The sequence below is a fragment of the Melozone crissalis genome, unplaced genomic scaffold, assembly GCF_028551555.1.
Source record: "Melozone crissalis strain CALT ecotype California unplaced genomic scaffold, PUWL_Pcris_2 ptg000013l_1, whole genome shotgun sequence".
In the NCBI taxonomy this organism is placed as follows: domain Eukaryota; kingdom Metazoa; phylum Chordata; class Aves; order Passeriformes; family Passerellidae; genus Melozone; species Melozone crissalis.
In genome coordinates this window covers 3,117,701-3,139,563 of record NW_026535791.1, presented here as the reverse complement: position 1 = coordinate 3,139,563, position 21,863 = coordinate 3,117,701, and the positions used below count along the sequence as shown (strand labels likewise).

The following is a 21,863-nucleotide window of genomic DNA, read 5'->3' as shown; positions in this document are numbered from 1 at the left end:
TTGTTTCTGGAAGGTGGAAATAATTTTTTTATTGAGGTATTGCAATAGTTAAGGAAAAGTAAGAATAGTATGGAATTTGTAAACACTCCTTTCTCTTCCTATTGACATTTTTATAGTACACAGGAAATTGTGGTTGCAATTTAAATGGTTGCAGCTTTTACTACTAACCTGATTTGGAAATCTCTGTTTGAAAACCACGACAGTTTTATTATACCGCATTGATAAAAACAGCCAGACTACCTGGCATCTCCTTTTTTCCGTCTACAGTGTATAGTCACCTAATTTCTAACATATATTTCACCCCTTTTCATGCTTTATTTACAAAGTTATTGGTTTGGTGTAAGTTGGTTCCTTTTTTAAACACTTGTGTCTTAACACTTGTTATTGAATCCTAAATATATTTCAAAGCATTGTTCTTTGGACAGTCAAGATGATTAGGCTTTAGGGCTCCCATACTGCTACTCTAATGCCTCCATCATGTTCCTACACTGCCTGACTTCCTGCCTTTCCTATGAGTAGACATCCTTCTCCTATCATCTGTATTTTCTGAATTTCAGAGGTTAAAATCTGCATTTAGCTTGATGCACTACACCCACAAGTCTGCTTCAGAAAGAGGTGGACTGATAAAGCTGGGAACTTGCGTCTTCTCAAGGTCCTTGAACAAGCTCAGAGATAGGAAGAAAGGGACAGATCTTTGTTGTACCTCAAGTGGTACAACTAGACAGAGGAACTTCAAATATTCCACAGTAGACAAAGTAACCCCCAAGCACCACATTCATGCCTGTTGTAATTTGTTCTTGAACATCATGCTTGATATTGCTTGTTCCAAACAACAGTGTATGCCACACAGTAGCTGAAGTAACGACTGACCTCATAACATGGTTTGGACTTTTTCAGTGTTAGAGTTCTATTAATGAAACAAATCTGAGAAACCATGCACTAGTTGTACTACTGGTTGAAACACATGAACCAAGCCAAGCAGCTACAAATCTGGCAGGAGAGCAAACCACAGTCTGGTGCTGCGGTTGGGGATGGGGAACATCCGCAGTCTTTGCTGGAAGAAGGCATGCCCGAGGGAGGAAACGTTTGACTTCACACCTCTCAGAAGAAAGTTGCCCCCTTTATAATGAAAGCTGTTGCTCTGTAAGAAGTTGTCCTGGAAGGAGTGTAACAAATCTGAGTGAAGGCCTCTCTTCACTCAGATTTGTCTCACACATCTGCTTCGGTGAATGCTTTTTTTGCCCTGTCAGTCTGCAGGTCCTCCCATGTGGCACAGCAGTGCCCGGACAGCCCTTCCTGGCCTGAGTCAGCCAGGTGTGGCCGGCAGGAGCAGGGCAGTGACCGTGCCCCTGTACCCAGCACTGCTGAGGCCGCACCACGAGTGCTGTGTCAAGTGTTGGGCCTCTTAATTCAGGAATGACACTGAGAAGCTGGAACTAGTCCAGAGAAGGGCAACGGAGCTGGAGAAAGGTTTGCAGAACAAGTCCTGTGAGGTGTGGCTGAGGGAGCTGGGAGTGTTTAACCTGGAGAAAAGGAATCTCGTGGGAAACCTCATCACTCTCTGCAACTGCCTGACAGGAGGGTGCAGCCAGGTGGGGGTTGGCCTCTTCTCCCAGGCAGCAGGTCATAGGACAGGAGGACATAGCCTCGAGCTGCCTCAGGGCAGGTTTGGGTTGGACATCATCTCTTCACAGAAAGGGTAATTAGACATTGGAATGGGCTGCCCAGCGTGGTGGTGGAATTGCTTTCCCTGGAGGTGTTTAAGGAAAGACTGGACGTGGCACTCAGTGCCGTGGTCTTGTTGACATGGCGACATTCAGCCGCAGGTTGGATTCGATGACCTCAAGAGGTGTTTTCCAACCTGATTGATTCTGTGGTTTTTGTGATTCCCTCAGCTGTTCCCGCCGCCGCCGCCTCAGCGTCTCTAGTGTCACGCCTGCCTCCCTGTCCCGCAGGGACCAAACACCCCAGGGCATCACGCCCGGCTGCCTTTCCCTCGGGAGAGACCCCAGCGAGGGGCTCCTCTGCCTGGGGACGCGCTGAGGAGACCGCTGCTCTAACACAACGCGGCAGCGCAGCCGCGGAATCACATCTGTCTCTAGAGGGGGACAGACGGGTCTCCGTGGGCCCGGGGCAGCTTCGGCCACGCGCGGGAGCGGAGGGGGCGCGACGGCGGCGGCGCGGCCGTGAGGGGGAGCGGGGCCGGGGCGGGGCTTCCCGCGGGGACGGCACAACTCGCCGGGGCTGGCGGCGGCGCCATTTTGAATTGGCTGAGGGTCGGAGGCGGCGGCTGCCGAGCAGGGTTCCGCGTCCCCCGAGGGAGAAGCCGCGAGGAAGGAGCGGACATGGCCGCGAATAGGAACTTGAAGCAAGTGCGGATCGAAAACAGCTCCCCGGCGGTGCCGCTGGGCATGGTGGGGGGCGGCGGCGGCGGCAACCTGAAAGGATTGCGCGGCCTAGAAGCGGAGAGTGAGGCGGCGGCGGCCATGGCTCTGGCGCCGAGCAAAGAAGGCGGCGGAGATGAGGAGCGGGAGGTTGGGTTCACCATTGACATCAAGAGCTTTCTCAAACCTGGCGAGAAGAGCTACACGCAGCGTTGCCGGCTGTTCGTGGGGAATCTGCCTACTGATATCACCGAGGAGGATTTCAAGCGCCTTTTCGAGCGCTACGGGGAGCCCAGCGAGGTCTTCATCAATCGGGACCGCGGCTTCGGCTTCATCCGCCTGGTGAGGATCCGAGCGGCCCCCTGGGGCTGTCGCAGAAAGCGAGAGGCTTCGGTCCCTCGCCCCCCACCCCCTTCCCCTCCATTTCGGCGGGTGTAAAAAAAGGCAGCATCTGCCTCTCTTCCTCCTCGCTGCTAGCGCAGGTCCCCCTGCCTCTTCTTCCTTCTTTCCCCTCCCCGTGCGCCTCTACACATGCAAGCCAGACCCTTGCATTCAGAGGAGTCTTCCCAGCCCCTGGCGTTTCGGTCCCCGCCTCACCCCATGGCACTTAATACAGTTAATTTTAGAGAATGGACAGGATTGTTTCGAAATACAGGTGCTCGCACGTCGTGAACACGGAACATAAAATCACGTAATTGAGAAGGTTGCGGACCGCGGGTTGTTTGAATTACTTGTGCCCGGATAAGACTAGATTTTTAGGGGTAATACAGTATTTGATTAAACATGTTCGAGTTAAGCATGCAAAAAACGGAATCATTCGAAAAGTTTATGATATTGTATTTAAATGGTAATTTAGTATGCGAGATTAGTTTTCACGATTGCTCTGTTTAAAATGCACAGATTTGTATCATTCTGGGAATAGCTTTGGCGTGCTTTAGGTGTCTAATCATGATTTTTCCATGTATTTTACTGGTTAGAGTTTTTTTACTTTTTGGTTGTCATCTTAAAATACTTGTGGCATTCTGCCATGCATCTTTTACCCTGAGAATTCCCCGGCCTGAAATAGCAGTTTTATGGAGGAAGTGAGATATGCTTACATCTCGTTACTCGTTTTTGTGTGTAATAGAAATTAGATAGAGTTTTTATGTGACCTTCCATTTTCCATTAAGTTTAGGGAATATATATATATATGTTTTAACAGCTTGCCTAGCCTGTTGAACTGTAAAGAAATATATAAAGAATTTATAAATGTCAGGGATTGCATGTATCCAACCTGATGAAGATTTTTGAAGTGAGAAAAAAGGTAGTTGTTGATTTACACAGTCTCACGGATGTGGGTGCAGAAAGCCCGTTAATGTGAGAGGAATGAATAGAAGAGCAAAGAAGGTAATTTCACCATTTGTTGATGAAATTTGAATTGGACATTGAACATTGAGGGCAAGCGCGATATTTTCACTTATTTAAAAACAAAACAAAACCCCAACCCAAAATACCTTAGATCCTGTGATGTTTGAATACCTTTTCCTGCTGTGGGGAGCCAGAGATTTAGAATATAAACATTTGAGTAGGTAAACGTGAAAAGTATCAACTTTCCAACTCTACTCAAAACCTTTATAGAGCAGTAGCATCATAATGAGAATCTCTTAAATCCTCTAATAGGCAAGAAAAAATTTGCATCTGTGTTGTTTTTAGAATAAACCATAAGGGGTAATGAATGCATTTTTTTCAGTGGGAGGACAGAGACTTTGTTGATTTGTTTGTTGGTTTTTTTGTTGTTGGCTTGATGTTTTGGCTGGAGGAAGCAAGTTGAATGATCTTGTTGCCAATATGCTCAAGTGAAGGAAAACATCTTTGCTGCTTTTTGGGGGGGGCACACAAAAGTGATACTTGCCGTCTTTGAAAAGAAAAGATATAAAATATTTTCTATCTCTATAAAGGAATCCAGGACCTTGGCTGAAATAGCAAAGGCAGAACTTGATGGTACTATTTTGAAGAGCAGACCGCTTCGAATTCGATTTGCTACCCATGGAGCTGCCTTGACTGTGAAGAATCTGTCGCCTGTGGTTTCCAATGAGCTGCTGGAACAAGCATTCTCGCAGTTCGGGCCGGTGGAAAGAGCGGTTGTTGTAGTCGATGATCGCGGCAGAGCTACAGGGAAAGGTTTTGTGGAGTTTGCAGCAAAACCTCCGGCACGGAAAGCTCTAGAGAGGTGCAGTGATGGGGCATTCTTGCTTACAACGTAAGTTCCCAGGTTTTTGTTTGAAGTTGTGAGTATATCTTCCCGATGGGAGCAAAAGTTGCATTCATGGTATTCCCTAGTTCTTACTTGGTTTTCAAATTCTCTCAAAGCCATGAGGTTAGAAAAGTGTTTTGCATGAATACCACAAATACTCTTGTTTTGTTTTTTAAAGAAAACCATCTTTCTCTGCTTACTGTTTATAAGATTTCTTATTACCATATGAGAGTCTGAGAGCAAAATTCTCGTTTTTTTTCTTGCTCATATGTAATATTACTTTTCCTTCTCTATATAATAAGGCATTTTCTGTTGAGACTTTCTTTTCATTGGTTGCAGTCTTCCTGATCCCAGTAACAGTGACAAAATAATATTCCTTTATTTCTTAACAAATCAGTGCACGACATTGCTGATATTTCTGTAGACTAAAGAAAGTGTTTATACCTCAAAAATCATCTGTGGCTTGTAAGGCCAGGATTTTCTCTCTGTTTTAAAATGAAGACTGAGATTCTGGAGAGGTTGATATATGTACTAGTGATATTTGGAAAATAATCTATTTCAAGGACAAGCAAGCTTGCAATAGCAGCACTTCTCCTGCAGCTCCTATTTCTGTACTTGCCAGAGAGTTGTTAATTGCTGCACTTTACACATTCACAAGTGACATTTTCAAATGCTTTCTTAAAAACGGTGTGAAATGATACATATTTATGATTTCTTTTTATTTCTGTGATTCTCATTGGGAAAATAAGGCTGTGGTTTCACAGCATGAAAACTTGCTGCCATTAATTGGGTTTGGAGTTCTTTTCCTGCCCTGGCTGTGCTATTCTTGAACTTCTTGACAATTCCATAAGCCACTTGTGCTTGCTAAAACAACAGAAAAGCATTCATTTGTATGGGGGTCCATTGCAGTCTGCTCAAGCACGGGAAGGTGCTTGCTGATGTCAGGTCCAGCAGAGAATTAGGCAGGAGAAAATGTTGCCAGGAGGAGTTGGCAGGTGAGTAAGGGCTCTGGGACTCCCAGATCTTGTGTGCTGCTGAACTGACTTGATGGTTACATAGTAAATTTAATCTGAATACATCTTTACTGTTACCGAGAGCAGCCAGCAATTTGTCCTTGTTCCCTGGGTCCTCTTGGCATGAGTAACTGGATGGAAGTGTGGTGAGCCAAACAAGGGAAGTAATGTAGTTCAGTGTTACTTTGGTGCTATTCCTGGCGTGAGAGATGTGGCAGGGAAAAAGAAGCTGGGATATGAGGGGAGAGTATTCTTGTTTTGCCAGTTGGATAGATCAGTTGGATTGAAATGACCACCTAGCTGTGTCCTGAGTGAATAAAAAGCACTTGATCATTTCCTTGCTCAGGTGACACGTTCCCTAAGGCACAGTTGCAAAGATAATTAGCATGAATCTAAAATGCTGCTAATGTACTTTGATGTTTTGCTTCAGAGTCTAAAGTTGTACCTTTTTAAATTGAAAACTCTTTGCCTAATCACAACATTTTCAGTTCCTGTTTAAATGTATCAAAACTAGACATTCAAAACCTTAGTGTTTTAACATTATTGTTTTACATCATAACATGTTAGCACCACAGTTCAGTTGCATTTAAACAGCAGAGCTGTCAGCAATTGCCGTGCAGATGGCATCAGTTGTGGTCTTTCATTCTGGGCTTCATCTTTTTAATGTGAACTTGATGCACAGAGTTAAATATATTGGAGGTCATTGGTTTTGTTTGATTTTTTTTTTTCCTGGTTAGGGACTGGGGCAGTAGGGGAAGATCTGCAAAGTGAAATAAAGACATGGAACACAATAAATGAGTGCTGATGTTTTGAAAATTATGTCTCTCTAGTGCTCTGTGATTTGTAAGCTCTGCTCCAAGGACTGATGCAAAGAGCTTTTTACACAATTCAGAGTTTTTACACTGCTCTCTTTGGCTCATGCTTGCCAAAATATCAAGGAAGCTGTTTTCAGCTTTTCAGTCAGGATTCTAATTTGTGAGTGTGTGGTTGTTAAAATAATGGATTTTAAATAACTTAAGTGGAAATGTTTTTCTAATTATCGCTGTAATATTGATACTAAATTATCAAGCTGTTTTCAGTTCTAGAGTAACTTGCAGAACTAAGTTGTAGAAGTCAGTAGAAATATGAATAGGTTGTGCTGCTCTGTTTTGGGTTTGTTGCTTTCCCAGTACAATCATGGCCTCTGTGGTGCCTCACTGATAAAAACAGAAAGGTAGTTCCTTCCTAAATATTTTGTAATTATTGGTAGATGGTTTTGGTATTTTAAAAAAGCAATCAGAACTGTGTCAAGTAAGTTGTGGTTTCTAGGCAGAGTAGCTGAATTTGGGAATAAAAACAATTCTTTTCTGAGGGTAATTGTTAAGATTGGGATTCATTGGAGTTCTGAGATTTAAGACAAGACACAGGAATTACATGTTAGTTTCCTGGAGTGTTTCTTCAAAATGCTAAAATAACTTATAACTGCTTCTTTAATGATTCAGTTATTAAATTGATAATGTTTTCCAGAACTCCTCGACCTGTTGTTGTAGAACCAATGGAGCAATTTGATGATGAGGATGGACTCCCTGAGAAGCTAATGCAAAAAACACAACAGTACCACAAGTAAGTTGGTGGTTTTTTTGTAAAAGATTGTTTATATACGTAGTTACCTTTGTAAATATACACTGATTTTTACTTTTGAGTTTGTGTAGCAGGGAGTAGTGCTTTTGTGTGTTGTGCTGTTTTGGGTCAAAGGATTAAACAGGACCTTCCCAAATTTCCTAATCGTGGTAAAATTCAGACTTGACCTGTTAGTTTAACATCGTGTGCATTTAATGTAGTAGAGAGATTCTTGACCTACACTGCAGTCAGTAGGAGCTTGTTGCCAGTCTTTTATGGATTAGAGGTGTGGTCTAATCCTACAGAGATTCTGGATACCCACAGATCCCTATGTTCTCTGCATAGCCCCTGAACTGTTTGCAGCCTCCCTGGTGTGTAAATCTTTGCAGCTTCCACAGTTGAGGTAAAACTTTGAGAATGACATGAGAAAGTGATTCTCAATCATGAGATTGAAGTCCCCCTATCTGAAAATACTAATTTTTAATATTGTAATTTGCCATTCATGTTGCTTGAATCTAAAATGTTGATTTTGAGACTGTAGAATACCACTTCTTAAAAATTTGTCACTGTTAGGTACAATATTAGTGTTAGAATGGGAAATGTGGGCTCATTTTAATGGCTGCAGATTCCAGCTATTATTCTGGGCTGTCTAGTAAGCATTGATATTTATCTAAATAACTAGTTTAGTGGATTGACTGCTTGATTTAGAAGGCTGAACACTGTTAATCTGGTGTTGCAGCTTAGTGTTTTGTATTGATGTCAATACAAATTTTCATCTTAAATAATTGAATCTTTATTTGGGCAATTTTTGGAAAAGTGTCTTTTTACTTATGATTTAAGCTTTAGTTTAGAATGTAGTCATCTGACAGGTTGATAAAAAGTGAGATCTACACTTGAAGTGGTTGTGTTGTGTATACATTCCGTGGCTGTTACAGCTGTTGATCTAAACGTGTCCTTCTGTACCTTTTTACTGCAAAATTTTTATTAGGGAAAGAGAACAGCCTCCACGCTTTGCTCAGCCTGGAACATTTGAGTTTGAGTATGCTTCACGGTGGAAGGCTCTTGATGAGATGGAAAAGCAGCAGCGGGAACAGGTTGACAGGAACATTAGAGAAGCCAAAGAGAAACTTGAGGCAGAAATGGAAGCAGCTAGACATGAGCATCAGCTAATGCTGATGAGGCAAGGTAAAACCAGATCATTTACCGCTATGGAAGTTGTTTTGTCACAGATGGTTTTTTTTGTGTAGCATATTGAGCTGTATACTTGGACCTTTTGCTGGTCACCATTTAATTAAATGCATTTAACTGAGAAAAAGGAAGGAATAATTCTCTGTGCACATATTCCTTGATGATTTGCAGAAATTAATTAAGAATTTTATAAAGAAGTGATTGTCTGTTTTCTTCACTTCCTAAATTTATCTTTAGTAAAAATTTACTTAGCCTGTTTTTCCTGAACAGGCACATGTGCTCCCAGTGTGGAGCCATGCTGTTTTTATAAGGTCTTGTACAGAGCAGAAGGTCTTATGCAGAAGATAACAACATAAAAGCTTACCTATATAATAACATGAAAAGCATAAGGTCTTACACAGAGTGTAATAACATAGAAAACTGTTTTGAAATGCCAGATAGTTGCTGCGGCACCTGAAATGGCAACTGTTTCTTGGTTTATTTTCCAAGAAAAACTGTTGAAGCATTGTGTTTCCTTGTAAGCACAGGTGTGTATTAGAGGTGAGGAATGTGCATGTTAATATGATCCAAGATTGCTGCTGACAATACACAGTGCAGCCCTCCTTGGCAGCTGGACACACATTGTAAGTTTTGTGTGTATGCATGACTGAGATTTTTAAAGATGGTTCAGTGCTTAAATTACAGGTTGGATAAATCTACTGTTGACTTATCTAATAGTTAATATTTAACAGTGCTAATAATCCAGTTCCAGAACTCATGCTCTTTAATTTCCTTTGAGTTTATTCACCTGTTGCTTGGATTTGAGGGCAAGATTAGAGATTACTTTGTCTTAAATTCATGTCTTAATTATGTCTTAAGCTGAGATAAGATTATGGTGGCCTCTTCATTAAGATAGAAGAAATGGTAAAACATGGGGAAACATCTTTGTGTTTTTGGATATTAGGGTTTCTTTTAAGGACAACATAAAGGAAAAGGTATTCTGCTTTTTGAATATTTGTGAAATGCCAGTTTTGTATAAAAAAGAGAGAATTATTCCTTCCATTGGAGAGCCACTAAAATATGAAAGCATGTGGTGCTACTATTGCAGTGAGGAAATACGTCTCTTTTAGTGTAGGAGGAGAGCTTTTCCCCCTCTTAGTTTGGTTAGCAGAGTACCTCTTTTGTACCACATAACTCAGAATTTTGTTAGATAGTTGGGTTTCTTCTTGGTTATCTGCTGACACTTAATTTTCAGAGTTCTAGAGATCAGTAAGAATTCCCTGTGTTTTAACCTTCTCAATTCTTCAGCTTCAGTATGCATGAAAATAAGGTGGTTTTTTCACTTGTATTTATTTTTGGAGATACCTTCCTCTTGTAGCTCTGAACAGTGGGTCTAAGTTCATGCCATGCCAAGAATATTGCTGATATTAATTGCATGACAGGATTGCAATGCTGTGATTGCATCACTGTCACTCTTGTGCTGAGAATGGCACAGGAGCAGGCGGCAGGCAGTATTGTGGAAAGAGCAAAAGAAGGCTTTATTCAAGAGAGGCGTGCAGTTTTTATAGAGTGATATGATACGTTCTGTTTGGTTGGCTAGTTAACAATAGCACCTTTCTCATACTCCGTCCTTGAGAAGAACAGAAAGATGAAGCAGAAAAACACCACCTGCAGATTGTTTATACTTAACAAGTTATCACATCCTTGCAACTCCCTGAAAGTTCTCAAAAGCTGCTGTGAGAAATATTTGCTGTTTCTCTCTCTCTGTCCCACGGCATCCACACATCACAAGATTGTGTAGAAAGATGCAATGAAGTTTTTAAGGCACCAGAACCTAGAATTAATAGTTTTGTATCCCTGGTGCATGTAGTCAAATTTAAGGATGTATTGAAGTCATTATGAAATATGAAATAAAATAGAAAATGTCATGCTTTAGTTGTGTAGGAGTTGAAAGGAAGACAGGAAGGATGAGCTTACTGGTCCATATACTCTAGCAGGTGAAGGTTTGTTCAAACTGCTCCATGAGAGCTAGTAGGACTGGAGCTCTAGAACGCGTTGGTTTGAGTACTCAGGTTTTTGTGGTGTGGTATTAATTCTGAAGGTAGATTTAATTCTTCTGATACGTGTAATTTTTCACTTTGAAGTGTCATATTTTGACAGACTGAGTCAGAAGTAATTTGTAAAGCAGAATACATGTTTCCATGTGTAAGTAAATTGCATGGTATTTCTGATCTATGTACTGGTGGTATGCATCAAACATTTGTAAATATTCTCTCGTAATAATGGTTAAATAGATTATGAAAATACTGGAAAACGTGACTGAATTTAACCAGAAGCTTAATTTTTGTATCAGTTACATGGAAACTTGGCATTTATTTTCCATCTTTAGAAAAATCAGTAGTTAAAATTGCTAAAAGTCTTTGTGGAGTTGATATTCCAGTTTGTAGGATTAACTTCTGAGGTGAGAGAACACCTTCACCTTCTGCTGTCTGCTATGTTAGAAACTTGAAGATAAAACAAAGCCCTTGTCCTTTTATAAGCACAAGAAAATGCAGAGGCTAATGATAATGCTCTCTGTTTTCTTTTTTTCCCACAGCTCCTTTAGTGCAGATTTTTTTCTGCTCAGAGAAAGGGCCTGTCAATAAAGAATTACCATCATTACAGGTCCTTTAATATGAATGGCTCTTGTGCAGAGTTGGAACCTCTATATCTGTGTTTTCATCTGGCTTAGTAAGGCTTTCTGCCAAGATTCAGCAGTTGTCAAATGATACTGAATCATAATTTGCTATGTTGAACTTTCAACATACTAACAATTTCAGGAAAAGCAATAAACTATGCTGTGGAGAAAAATTAGGAGAACAATGAGAAAAGTAGAGTGCTGCACCTCAAGAACAGAGGACAGTAAATGATAGTAGTAGAGAGAAAGTAGAAAATCTTGGTCCTGTGTGCACAAGAAATAGGGAATGCTGTATAAATTTGGAAGAACAAAGAACTAAAAAGGAAGCATATTTTCCCATAGTGGACAGTGTTGTGTACAAGTTTGAGGAAACCTATTTGCATAACTAAGAAGATATTTTAATTAGTACAGTGAAGAATGTGTAGAGAAAGAGTGCAGACCAGTTGAACTAAAGCATGAAAGCCATGTAATGGACAGTATTGGAAAATGTTCCTTGTGGTTTCTATAAATAGTATCATGTGGCAAATATCCTATGTAGTCAAAAAATAAAAAAAACCTGCTTTCTAACAAATGGTAAAATTCATTGAAGAAAGCAGAGATTTCCAGGCAGAAATCAAGAATGTGACTGGTCAGCAAAAGTAATTACTGTGAGTTATGCCCTGCTTTTTAAGGACATTTGAAGTTCTTCATAGGAGGCTATGGCTGTGCCTTTTTTGTGGGGTTAAACTACTAGTCATTTGTAAGTTGCAGTAAGCAGAGCAATGATAGAGCTTCGTGGAGGTTCAGCCTTCCTTCATGCACCTGAAATTCGTATCACTTCCCTTGCTCTGATGTGTGCCATGCAGGGGTCTGCAGTAGGTAGTGGAGAGCATAAAAGTCCATAAATATTGTAGTGGTTTTCTTGGCAGTGGGACTTTAGCAGTATAAAACCTTGTGAGAAAATTGATGCCCTGTCCTATATGTAAAACCAGGATGTGATTTAAGGGATTAAGAGAGTTTTTTTTCCTTTTTCTTTGAGAACTTAAAACTTCTGTTTCCATAACCTGCTCTGGGGTCTTTGCCCATTTTGTACTTTTCTATGTTTGTAAGCTACAGATCCGGTGGTTTTTTCAAGTACGAGACTTAGCTTTATGGAAAGAGATGAGTTAAATGCATTGAAAATTTGGTTTAAAACATTGAATGTTAGAACTGTAATCTGACGGTAATAACAAATTTTGTGTTGCCACATGAATGATTGACAGCTTTTATATTTAAATGCACTTTTAATCCCGTTAGATCTCATGCGTCGTCAGGAAGAATTGAGGCGCTTGGAAGAGCTTCGAAACCAAGAACTTCAAAAACGCAAGCAGATACAGCTGAGGTATTTTGTCTTCTACTGTGCACAGGTGTTGCATGCAGCCACTGTAGGCCTGCATGAATTTAGATATGTTAGCTAAACTGGCTTCTCAAAAGCATATGTCATGTTTCTGATAATATAATGCAATATAAAAGATTATTTTCGAGTGTTGCTTGATTTTTTTCACTTATTTGAACTCTGCTAATTTTGTTGTAAATTTCTGAGATGTCTAAATAGCATTGAAATGTCAGCCTATTTTTTTGTTTCATATTTCTTTTAACATGACCAGAGCATTGCTGTAATAGATAGGAACATACTTCTAAATTTTATGGGCAGCTGATCTGCATGTAGAATCATAGCATTGCAATCTTATAGTCTGATAGGGGATTTTTGGAAGTTTTTTCACTTGATATTCTAGTTGTTGAAAATAGTTTTTCTTTTAGGATTTGATTCATGCAAATAATTGTTTTAATGCCTCTTCTAAAGTTTAAGAAAATAGGCATAGTCTCTTCATATTGATTTATACTTTTTGTTAAATATCACAATAAATGTCAATAAGATAAAAAGATAAAACAGCACAAACACATCAGTAAGTGTCAATAAGATAAGATAAAACAGCATAAACACATCTCAGAATTAAAAATTGTGTCTTTTGGCACTGTTGAAATGTTTTAATCCATACTGGCTTCTTTAAAACTGGAATATTTTAACTTGTTTACTGGAAGAGTAGGTATAGAATGTATTGGTATTGAAATTACTTGTATTCCAGTAAAAAAAAAAACAACAACAAAAAACAACCGCAAACCAAAACTTCAAAAGTACTCATACTCATCAAGTTGAGTAGATTAGTGCCTTGCACTGTGCAAAAAAATAAATAATGGCCAGTTTTTTTAATATGCTTGATCTTACCTCTGAGGCTGAGTGCAAACCTAAACAGGCCAAGAGACTAAGCTGACATAACTTTGAAAAATACCCTAGACATGAAGAAGAGCACAGACGTCGGGAAGAGGAGATGCTTCGCCAGAGGGAACAGGAGGAATTACGACGACAGCAGGAGGGAGGATTTAAGCCAAATTTCATGGACAATGTAAGTACAGTTCTATGGTGAAAGTCCAAATTGCAAAAGAATTTTTTCATTGCATTATTTTTACACTAGTTATTGAACTGACATCTTCTTGTTGGCTGTTTTCAATTCAGTATTTCACTGTTCCCTGAGCAAATGGCTGCATATTCAGTAGTGTAGTTACTCTTTTGTATGATGACATCTCTTGCATTTTTCCAACAAGCTAGTGATGTAACACTTCCATCAAGTGAAGGTGCTCAGATACTAATTTTTTTTACTTGGGAATTGAAATGTTTCAGTAAAATAGTTTTTCTGAGTGGGTGGTGATAGGAATCACCCATCCTGATGTGCCCTGCTCTACCTGAAGGTTTAAATTTTAAACCAGTTAATGCTGCTAAGCTTGTTTGAATTACTGGTTTTGGTTTATGCTTAACTTACTAAGAAAGTTTTCAGAAACAAAAAGGGCAATATTAATTTCATATGGAGCCTAAAATCACTCTCCCTTTTGAACCTGTGTAAAACTAGATGAGGAGCACATCCAAATCATTACTAAAGCAGACTTAAAGATTATAATGGTGAGGGAAAATTTGTCCTCACTATAATCTGTACGTTATTTATATTAGTAGTTTAGGTATGCTCTGCCTCTGAAGACTCATCCTGCAGGACTAACAAAATAGTGCTATCAGAGGAGTCAGATTCTAAATTTTTTTGGTTAAAGGGTATGACTTTTTTTCTACCAACCACGTCAGTTCAGTGAATGCAAACTGTGTTGCAAATGCTTTAGTTTCTCTTGAGTAGGATGCCTTTTACTATAAGAGCTATTCCTAGTGAGGAAATAATGAAAAAGCAATTCACACAATGCTCTTTTACGTTATTAAAACAACTGTAGTTTGCAGGAGGCGATTTTGCTCCCCTTCACAGGTGCAACTTCATACATCAATGAGAAATGAACTGGTTTCTCAGCTACTTCCTGTGAAAGAAAAACCTGATTTACATTCTATACCATGAAATTTTCTGTAGGGTTGTGAAGAATTTATTATGTATGTTGAGACATCCTGAGAGGTGTTAGAAAATAAATTATTTCGTCTTGTCAACAGGACATTTTTCCCCTTGTCTGTCCCTTAGTTTTTTGGTAAAGATGGGGAGGAAGCAAAATAGTTCCTTTGATTTTATTAACAGGTGTGATTTGGTTTTGCTCACTGTGTTTTGAGGGACTCGCATCCAAAGCAGATGGTAATTTATTTCCATATGTTCTCACTGTAAAAGAAAACTGCTTTCAGCACATCTTTTCTTCAAGGAAATGAAGACCAAGGATTCAGAACTCATACTGTCCTTTAGTGTTTTCCAGATATTATCAACCGTAATTGGGGAAATAGCATGTTACAGTCGTCTCATGTAATTTAGAAATAGCACTTACTGATGACTTCTGTAGTGCCAAATGTGAAATTTCACATCACTCTAATATCCTAATGTAGCATCTTTTGGGGTTGCCTGACTTTGTGACCCTGTAAGCTACTTGTCAAAACCTCCTGGCTCCTGTGTGACCCGTGATTCTTGCTGTAGGGAGCTGCCGTAATAGCAAACTGGAGAGCCAGCCCACAGCTCTGGGAATGCAGTAGCTCCCTCAGGTTCCATTGCTGTTAGGAAGCTGTGGCCTGTGTTCTGCAGCTTGGAGCAGGGAAAACTAGATCATGTTGGCCACCACAGCCTTTACTGGTTTATTCTTACATCTGTCTTGAGATAGGAATATTTAATCTCTGTGCTTAAATTGCTTACCTCAGTTTGTCCATCCTTGTTGCTTGTCTAAATTTTTAAATTCCAAACCCTACACGAATAGAAACTGTTAAAGTTGGTGTGCTGGGCTTGGCAAAAATGTAGGATAAAAGGCGGAGAAGAGTGGTTCAAATGGAAATCACTTCAGTCATTATGCATAATTTTTATGGCTTTTATATGTAAATTTTTTTTGAGGTGAAAGGTAGAAGAGTGCTTTGGAAGAGTGTAGCTTTGCCACTCTCATGCATTACTGAAATGGTGTGTTCATCTGGACCTAGTGAATACACTGCAAGAATATATACATGTAGTTTTGCAGTAACAGCCCTACAAGAAGCTTTTTAAATTAGATATAAAGGACTGTAGAGTACAGGTGTTGTTTTTTAATCATCATATGAAATTTAAGTGGCATATACAATGATACATAATGAAAAAATGTATTTTTAAGATTATTCTTTAGTGTTCTGGTTATGTCTTAGGTTTTACTTCTCACGCTCTTTAAAGCAGGAAAATTGAAACAAAATAGCGAGTGATGTGTTTACTTTCTTTAGCAACAGTTTTTAATCAGGGCAGCAGTTGTGACTACGCATTTTTTAGATGCTTGTTTTAAGAGGTATTTAGATAACTAGTTGTATAGTGTGAATGAGAGTTGAAAAAGCCTTTGCATTTTGCAGCAGAGAAAAACTGTAAGCTTTTTCTGGAGATTGCAAACTGACTCATGAAATCTGATTTCAGCTTAGAATTTCTTATACAACTAATTCGTTTTTATTTGTTCTTACAAATACTTGTTTACTGTGAACAGATTCCATCTTGCACTTACTTCTACTCTCAGATTACTACTGTACATGTACTGGGAAAGTTATTCTCTATTTTCAGAGATTAAAAGTTGACTTTTGGTGAGAATTGCATTTTTTGATACTGTTGGATAGTACTGTTGGATAATTTTTACCATATCAAGTCTTGATAAACTTTTCTGGCATTATACCTACAACATAGTAAAGTCTTCTGCCAAAAATGTATTTAACAGGACAATAATAATTGTTTCTAATCATTGTTTTTGTTTCTTAAAAGCTTTGAAAAGTAAGCTTCCTTCACTTACATCCTATCACTTTTTACTGGTCAGTCTAAAACAGGAAGATAAATGGTAAGTGCAATGGCAACCAGAATTGGACCCTCTCATGTAAGGCTGCAGTATTAGGCTTTCCTATTGAAAGTTTCTATCTGTGTCTTTTCCCTAACTCATTAAACTTGGATTTATTAAAATTATAACTACTTTTGAGAAACATCTTGTAATCAAGTTTAATGCAGGTAGAAGTTATTTGATTTTATTACAGATGATAAAAATATTATCTGTGAGAGGATTTATTTTCCTGGAGCATTCTTGTTGCTGGTGATGATGAACATTAGAAATTTGATTGCATTGATTGTTAATATAATGGGCAGCCTGATGATGCCTAAACAATTTATTATTCTATTTGTGTGCTCTCTACTAGATAAATTATGAATAAATACTTTCATATTGGTTAGGGGTTTTCCCTTCCTTTCTACAAGTCAGTTAGTTGAAATGTGCTGTTATAGCTCAACAATTTATATGCATTCTGATTTCACAGTAGCTTAATTGGGAAACTAATTTTCCAGTAGTATTTTGCTAATTTTTATTTTGCATACATTCTTCTGGCTGAAAGAGGAACTTGATGATGGTGATTTATTTTGCAACAGCACAAATATTTTTTAAATAGAAGATACTTCTGAGTGCCAGTAATACATTAATTACTCAAATATGCAATGGTTATTATCCAGTTATGGATGGCTTGCATTGGTTTACATTGTTGAATCTCAATCAGAGGCATTCTACAAAATAATTCCTGTTCCAAGACCTGCTTTTATTTGTGTCACCAACTTAGTGTTTTGGATTTAGTGTATTAAAATAGTTTCTATGTGTCTAAAACAGAGACCAAAAATATGTAGGAGTTGTAGTCCTGGTTTTATGTGGATGGATTTACTTCTGTAGTAACACTGTGAAATAGTGTTGGGTGGGTATTGTACTTAGTGAAGCAATAGCTGTAATACAGCCTTAAACTTACCTCTCTTCTTACTGGTAGTTTAAAGAGGGAACTGAGATTTTTGGACATCCTTGCCTACTTCCCTCCAAGGAAAACCCCTTTTTGAATGTGTAAGGGACTGTTTCCTGAGATTTCTTCAGTTTCAATTTCTGAATGCTTGCTGGTTTTTTCATGTAAGACCTTTTCGTTTATTAAATAGTTTTCTTTTGAATCTCATACTCTTTTCAGGAATTATTACTAGATGTTGTTTTGCTTTCCTTTGGTTTTTCTTGCAGAAGCATTGCTCTCAAGTATGGTGAGTAATTATCAGCATAACGTGTCAGCTGCAAAAGCAGTGGAGATGCTTCAACAGCAGGGATTGTAGTGGACTTGGATCAAAAACTGTAAGACAGATGAGAGCAAGGAAGTAAAAAGGCACATTGCAAAACAGCAGTGATGTTTATAGCTTCAGGAATGCTATCACAACATAGTTTTTGTTCTAAGAGTTTGGTCTTTTGGAGCAGTTTATAAATATAGTTTTCCATTTCTTACTGTTTGGAGCCCTATGGAGGCATGTCTTATCCCTCACTTCTAGGTTCACTTGCAAGTTAAGCATTAGGCATGTTTTAAACAAGACTGTCAGATTTCCTTGAACTTCAGTAATTGAGGACTAGATTTTTCACTTCCTGCCTGTTTAGGAGAATAGAGTTGTGTTTTGATCCTATCTTTTCATAGTGTTGTGCTCAAAAGCTCCAGTAATGTAAGCAGTTAGAATTTTCACTGAGTGGCGAATTTTTTCTTACCTAACTCAAAACTAAACTAAGGCAGATGCCCAATAATAAAATAATGAAACATTTCTAAGAATCTTTTCAAATGTGATAAGTTTTCTAACAATTAATGTTGGTTATTTTATCCTGACAGCCTCGTATACTGAATGAAGCTAATGGTGGTGAAGTTGTGTGAGTTCATATGAATAAAATCTCAGTTTCTTGCTGCTTTATAAAAGCTCTTCTGTAGAGTGGGATTGGGTGAGATGAATTGCATCCTTACTGCAGTCCAGCATATACATAGTTCATGTATGACACCTTAAAGGCTTTTTAAGGTAAAACTAGCTTGGAAAAAGACAAATCATTAAATGCAGAACTAAAACAACACCAGCCTAACAAAATACTGCTTTTCTTGGCAGTGGTTTTATTTCAGTGATCAAGTTTCTTCCTATGCATAAATCAACACAGGATAGGCCTTTAACCAGGCATTCTATAAATACATAGTTTGTGGCTTTGTGGGCAGTCTTAGTTTTGGCAGTAGCACTAAATTATTTTTTCATGAGTGATGTACATCAGTAGACAGATTCTTAAATCGTGCATTTCTTCTGTTCCGTGATGTTTCAGATACTAAATGAGTTGCTTTGGGCAAGAATAATACTTCCTTAGCAAGCCTTAAAATATTCAATTTGTATTATTTTCAGCAACTAAATAAATTATTTTGAGCCTTTAATTGCATTGTCAGGTAAAAAAAAACTTCAGCTGTCATATCTGCTTTTAGTATGAAAAGACATTGCATGGAAATCAATGCAGATCTTCAGGTATCTTTTTGTAATGTATTATGTGCTTATATGTATTAAGTGAAGGTGTTTGTGGAATAAGTTCTTTTGGTTGTAAGTATTTTCTACAGTAATTGGTAGAGAATTTTCTGTCCATATTCTTTAGATTATCTGTTTTTGTTTATAACCTTAATTTCTCTTAGTAAGACTGATGATTGGGATGCTAAAATAACACTGTCCAGATGCTGCTTATGTAATGGCAAAATTACATTAGTCATCATCAGTCTCAGTGTTTCATGAGGCCTCAGCTGTAGCAGATGCCATTTTTATTCAATTATTGATGGAAAGACCTCAAATGCATCTGTACTTGTTTATAGAATACTCCATTTGCATACTTGACTTTTTCTGTTTGATGGATAAAAATGAAAAAATCTAATCAAAAGCAGATTTTATATGCCTATATTCTATATTTTACTATTATTTCTGAAAATTGTTGCTGCTCACAATTTGAAATAAATGATAAATGAAATGAATGATAAATGAAATCATCTTATTCAAGTTAGAGTTCTTCAGTTTTTCATATTCTGCCAAGCAAGAGTACTTAGAAAATAAGTAACTTAAAAAAATTATTGATGTGTTTGATAAATGCCATTTATATTTGAAGAAGCTGAAATTAATGTTTGCCTTAATAATTTTCATTTTTTCTTCCTCAGCTACTGGAGTTAAGTTTGACTTGGAGTTTGTACACGTATTTACCCAGACTAAGAAGAAACTAACTTTCAGTTTCAGTTGTCTGCTTGGTACCTATTTTGGACTCATCCACCTCTCTAAATCTTGAGATCTTGCTTGGTGGCACTGAGACTTGCAAACAAAATGCATTCCTCTGCTTAGAACAGTTTGTCTTTGCTCAAGGGATTTGGGTTTAAAGAAAGAATAAAATGCCCAAGAAGCAATAAGTGTGATTTCTGTAGAAATAGTATTTTTGCATGCAAGGAAACCTGTTAATGGGTCTGTTGCATAGTGTGGAGGAAGCCTGTTTAGTGACCTGGTTTCTGTCTCTCAAGCCAGTGCCTTCCAAATAGGTTTTTTTCTTAAATGTGACCTTTTGATTAGCCTCTAGCATTTTACTTCAGTAGCTCTTACAGAGCAGAAAATATTAACAGTGGTAATGCAGTAAACTGATAGAAATAAATATAAATTTACTTAGTGCTATTACCTGTCTATTGGAACCAGGATGTTGTTTTTAAAATTAAAATAGTTATTATTTTTCTCACGAATATTTCACAAGCCTCCTTGTCAAATTATTTTTTCTTATTACTGGAGGTAGTGCTTGTTTTGGGTTATTAAATCATCCATGAGGAAAATGGAGAGTTTAAATCTGATACTTCTGACTTCCATCAAGTACATTTTAATTGTGCAAAGATTGGGTATTACTTTCCAATTAATTAGCACTTTTAATCAATAGTAGGTTTTGGTAAGAAGATGAGTTTCAGTAGAACTATTTTGTAGCTGATTTTGTTCAGATGGGGAGTTCAGTAGAAACAGAAGCCTAAAGAGTCAATTAAATATATTTGAGATTTGCTATTCAAAGATGTTTCTGCCTGAACATAATCTTAAAATCACAGCATGGTTTGGTTTGGAAGAGGCCATTAAGGGCCTCTAGTTCATTGCCTTCTGCAATGGGCAGGGGCATCTTAAGCTACTTCAGGTTGCTCAGAGCCCCATCCAGTCCTTAATGTTTCCAGGGATGGGGCATCCACCACCTGTCTGGGCAACTTGTTCCAGTATTTGTTTGCTCTCATTGTGAAAAAAAATTAAGTTCCTTTCACCTAGTTGGAATACGCACTCTTAGTTTAAGGTTATCACCCCATGTCCTGTCACAATGGGCCCTACTAAAACATTTGTCACCGTTCTGATTTCCTACAGTGGCTGATGGCTCATTAGTTTAGGCCCAGAATTGTGTAGGATGAAAGAGTGCTTGCATTAGTTTTGTTCTGTATATGACATGAAGCTCTTGCTACAGGTCTCAAATGCAGTTTGGGTTATCTGCTTGTGACAGGATAGCTAGTAGCTGTCTGTTTTAAGAATAAGACAATATAATGTTGAAATTAGGCTTTGTTTATCTTCCTACATGCTTCTGCATTTTATAATACTTTTAAAATGTTATTTACTTATGGAGTCTTCCTGTTTGCTTCCCCCACCATTTCTGAATCATTAAACATTTGTTTTAACTATAGGGGAACTTCTGAGTTTAGGTAAGAACCAGCTGTTCATGTTTGTCCCTGTTGATTGGGTGGTCCCCATTGAGTCTCTATCATAATTCTGACCTTTGGGTCTATTGTATGTAAATAAAATAGTAGTTTTTGCTGTATATTTTTGATGAAACCAGACAGTGTAGCTTAAGAGTGTGTGAGCTTGGGTTAGGGTATTTAGCTAGAAAGCAATGTTTCTCAATCTGTTTAAATTTATTCAGATGACCAGTGTTTTACACATTTGATGGAAATACTAGAATTGTCTGGTATAACGTATTATTTTCATCAGACAGAACTTTGTGCAAATGACAAGCATCTTCCTCATTCCTGCTTCATGTTGCACCAATTTTACAGGAAATGGCCAACAAGTTGTGTAAAATAACTGTGGAGTTGGCTTCCTGCAGAAAGTTTCACTGATGCTTCTCTGTTTTTATTTTCTTATGTTTTAGTGTGCTGTATGTGTGGACAGGCCATAAGTTAATTGGGGAAATCTTAAATATTGAACTGTTCTGGTTGTAAGCAACATCCATAGCATCTACAAAAGACATTGTATGGGTGCTAGAAGTTTCCTACAGGACCTCTTTGTAGGATTGAAAGACTTTGGCTTTCAGCTTCCTTTTAACAAATACTTGCATCTTCTATTTACTTGGTAACTCAAATGGATTATGAGTTAACAACTACAATTGGATTGGCTTGTATGTTATATTTTATTTGGCATATATAATATCTACTTGGTGAGGGAAAAATTGATATTAGAGAAGTCTGGCAAAGAGCTATATTGAGT

General features: G+C 38.2%; 1 protein-coding gene across 3 annotated transcripts in view; it reads left to right on the top strand.

Moving 5' to 3' along the window:
• The first annotated feature begins 2,244 nt into the window (after positions 1 to 2,244).
• The window catches only part of PSPC1 (paraspeckle component 1), a 59,249-nt gene continuing 39,630 nt past the window's right edge, over positions 2,245 to 21,863 (top strand). For all 3 annotated transcript variants that reach the window (XR_008482863.1, XR_008482862.1, XM_054272152.1), the window contains exons 1-6: positions 2,245 to 2,726; positions 4,322 to 4,623; positions 7,137 to 7,232; positions 8,218 to 8,414; positions 12,349 to 12,433; positions 13,388 to 13,496. Coding sequence is in view for 1 of the 3 variants with exons in the window: in XM_054272152.1 (XP_054128127.1) it covers positions 2,346 to 2,726; positions 4,322 to 4,623; positions 7,137 to 7,232; positions 8,218 to 8,414; positions 12,349 to 12,433; positions 13,388 to 13,496 (1,170 nt within the window). In the remaining 2 variants the exon portion in view is untranslated. The remainder of the gene's footprint in view (positions 2,727 to 4,321; positions 4,624 to 7,136; positions 7,233 to 8,217; positions 8,415 to 12,348; positions 12,434 to 13,387; positions 13,497 to 21,863) is intronic.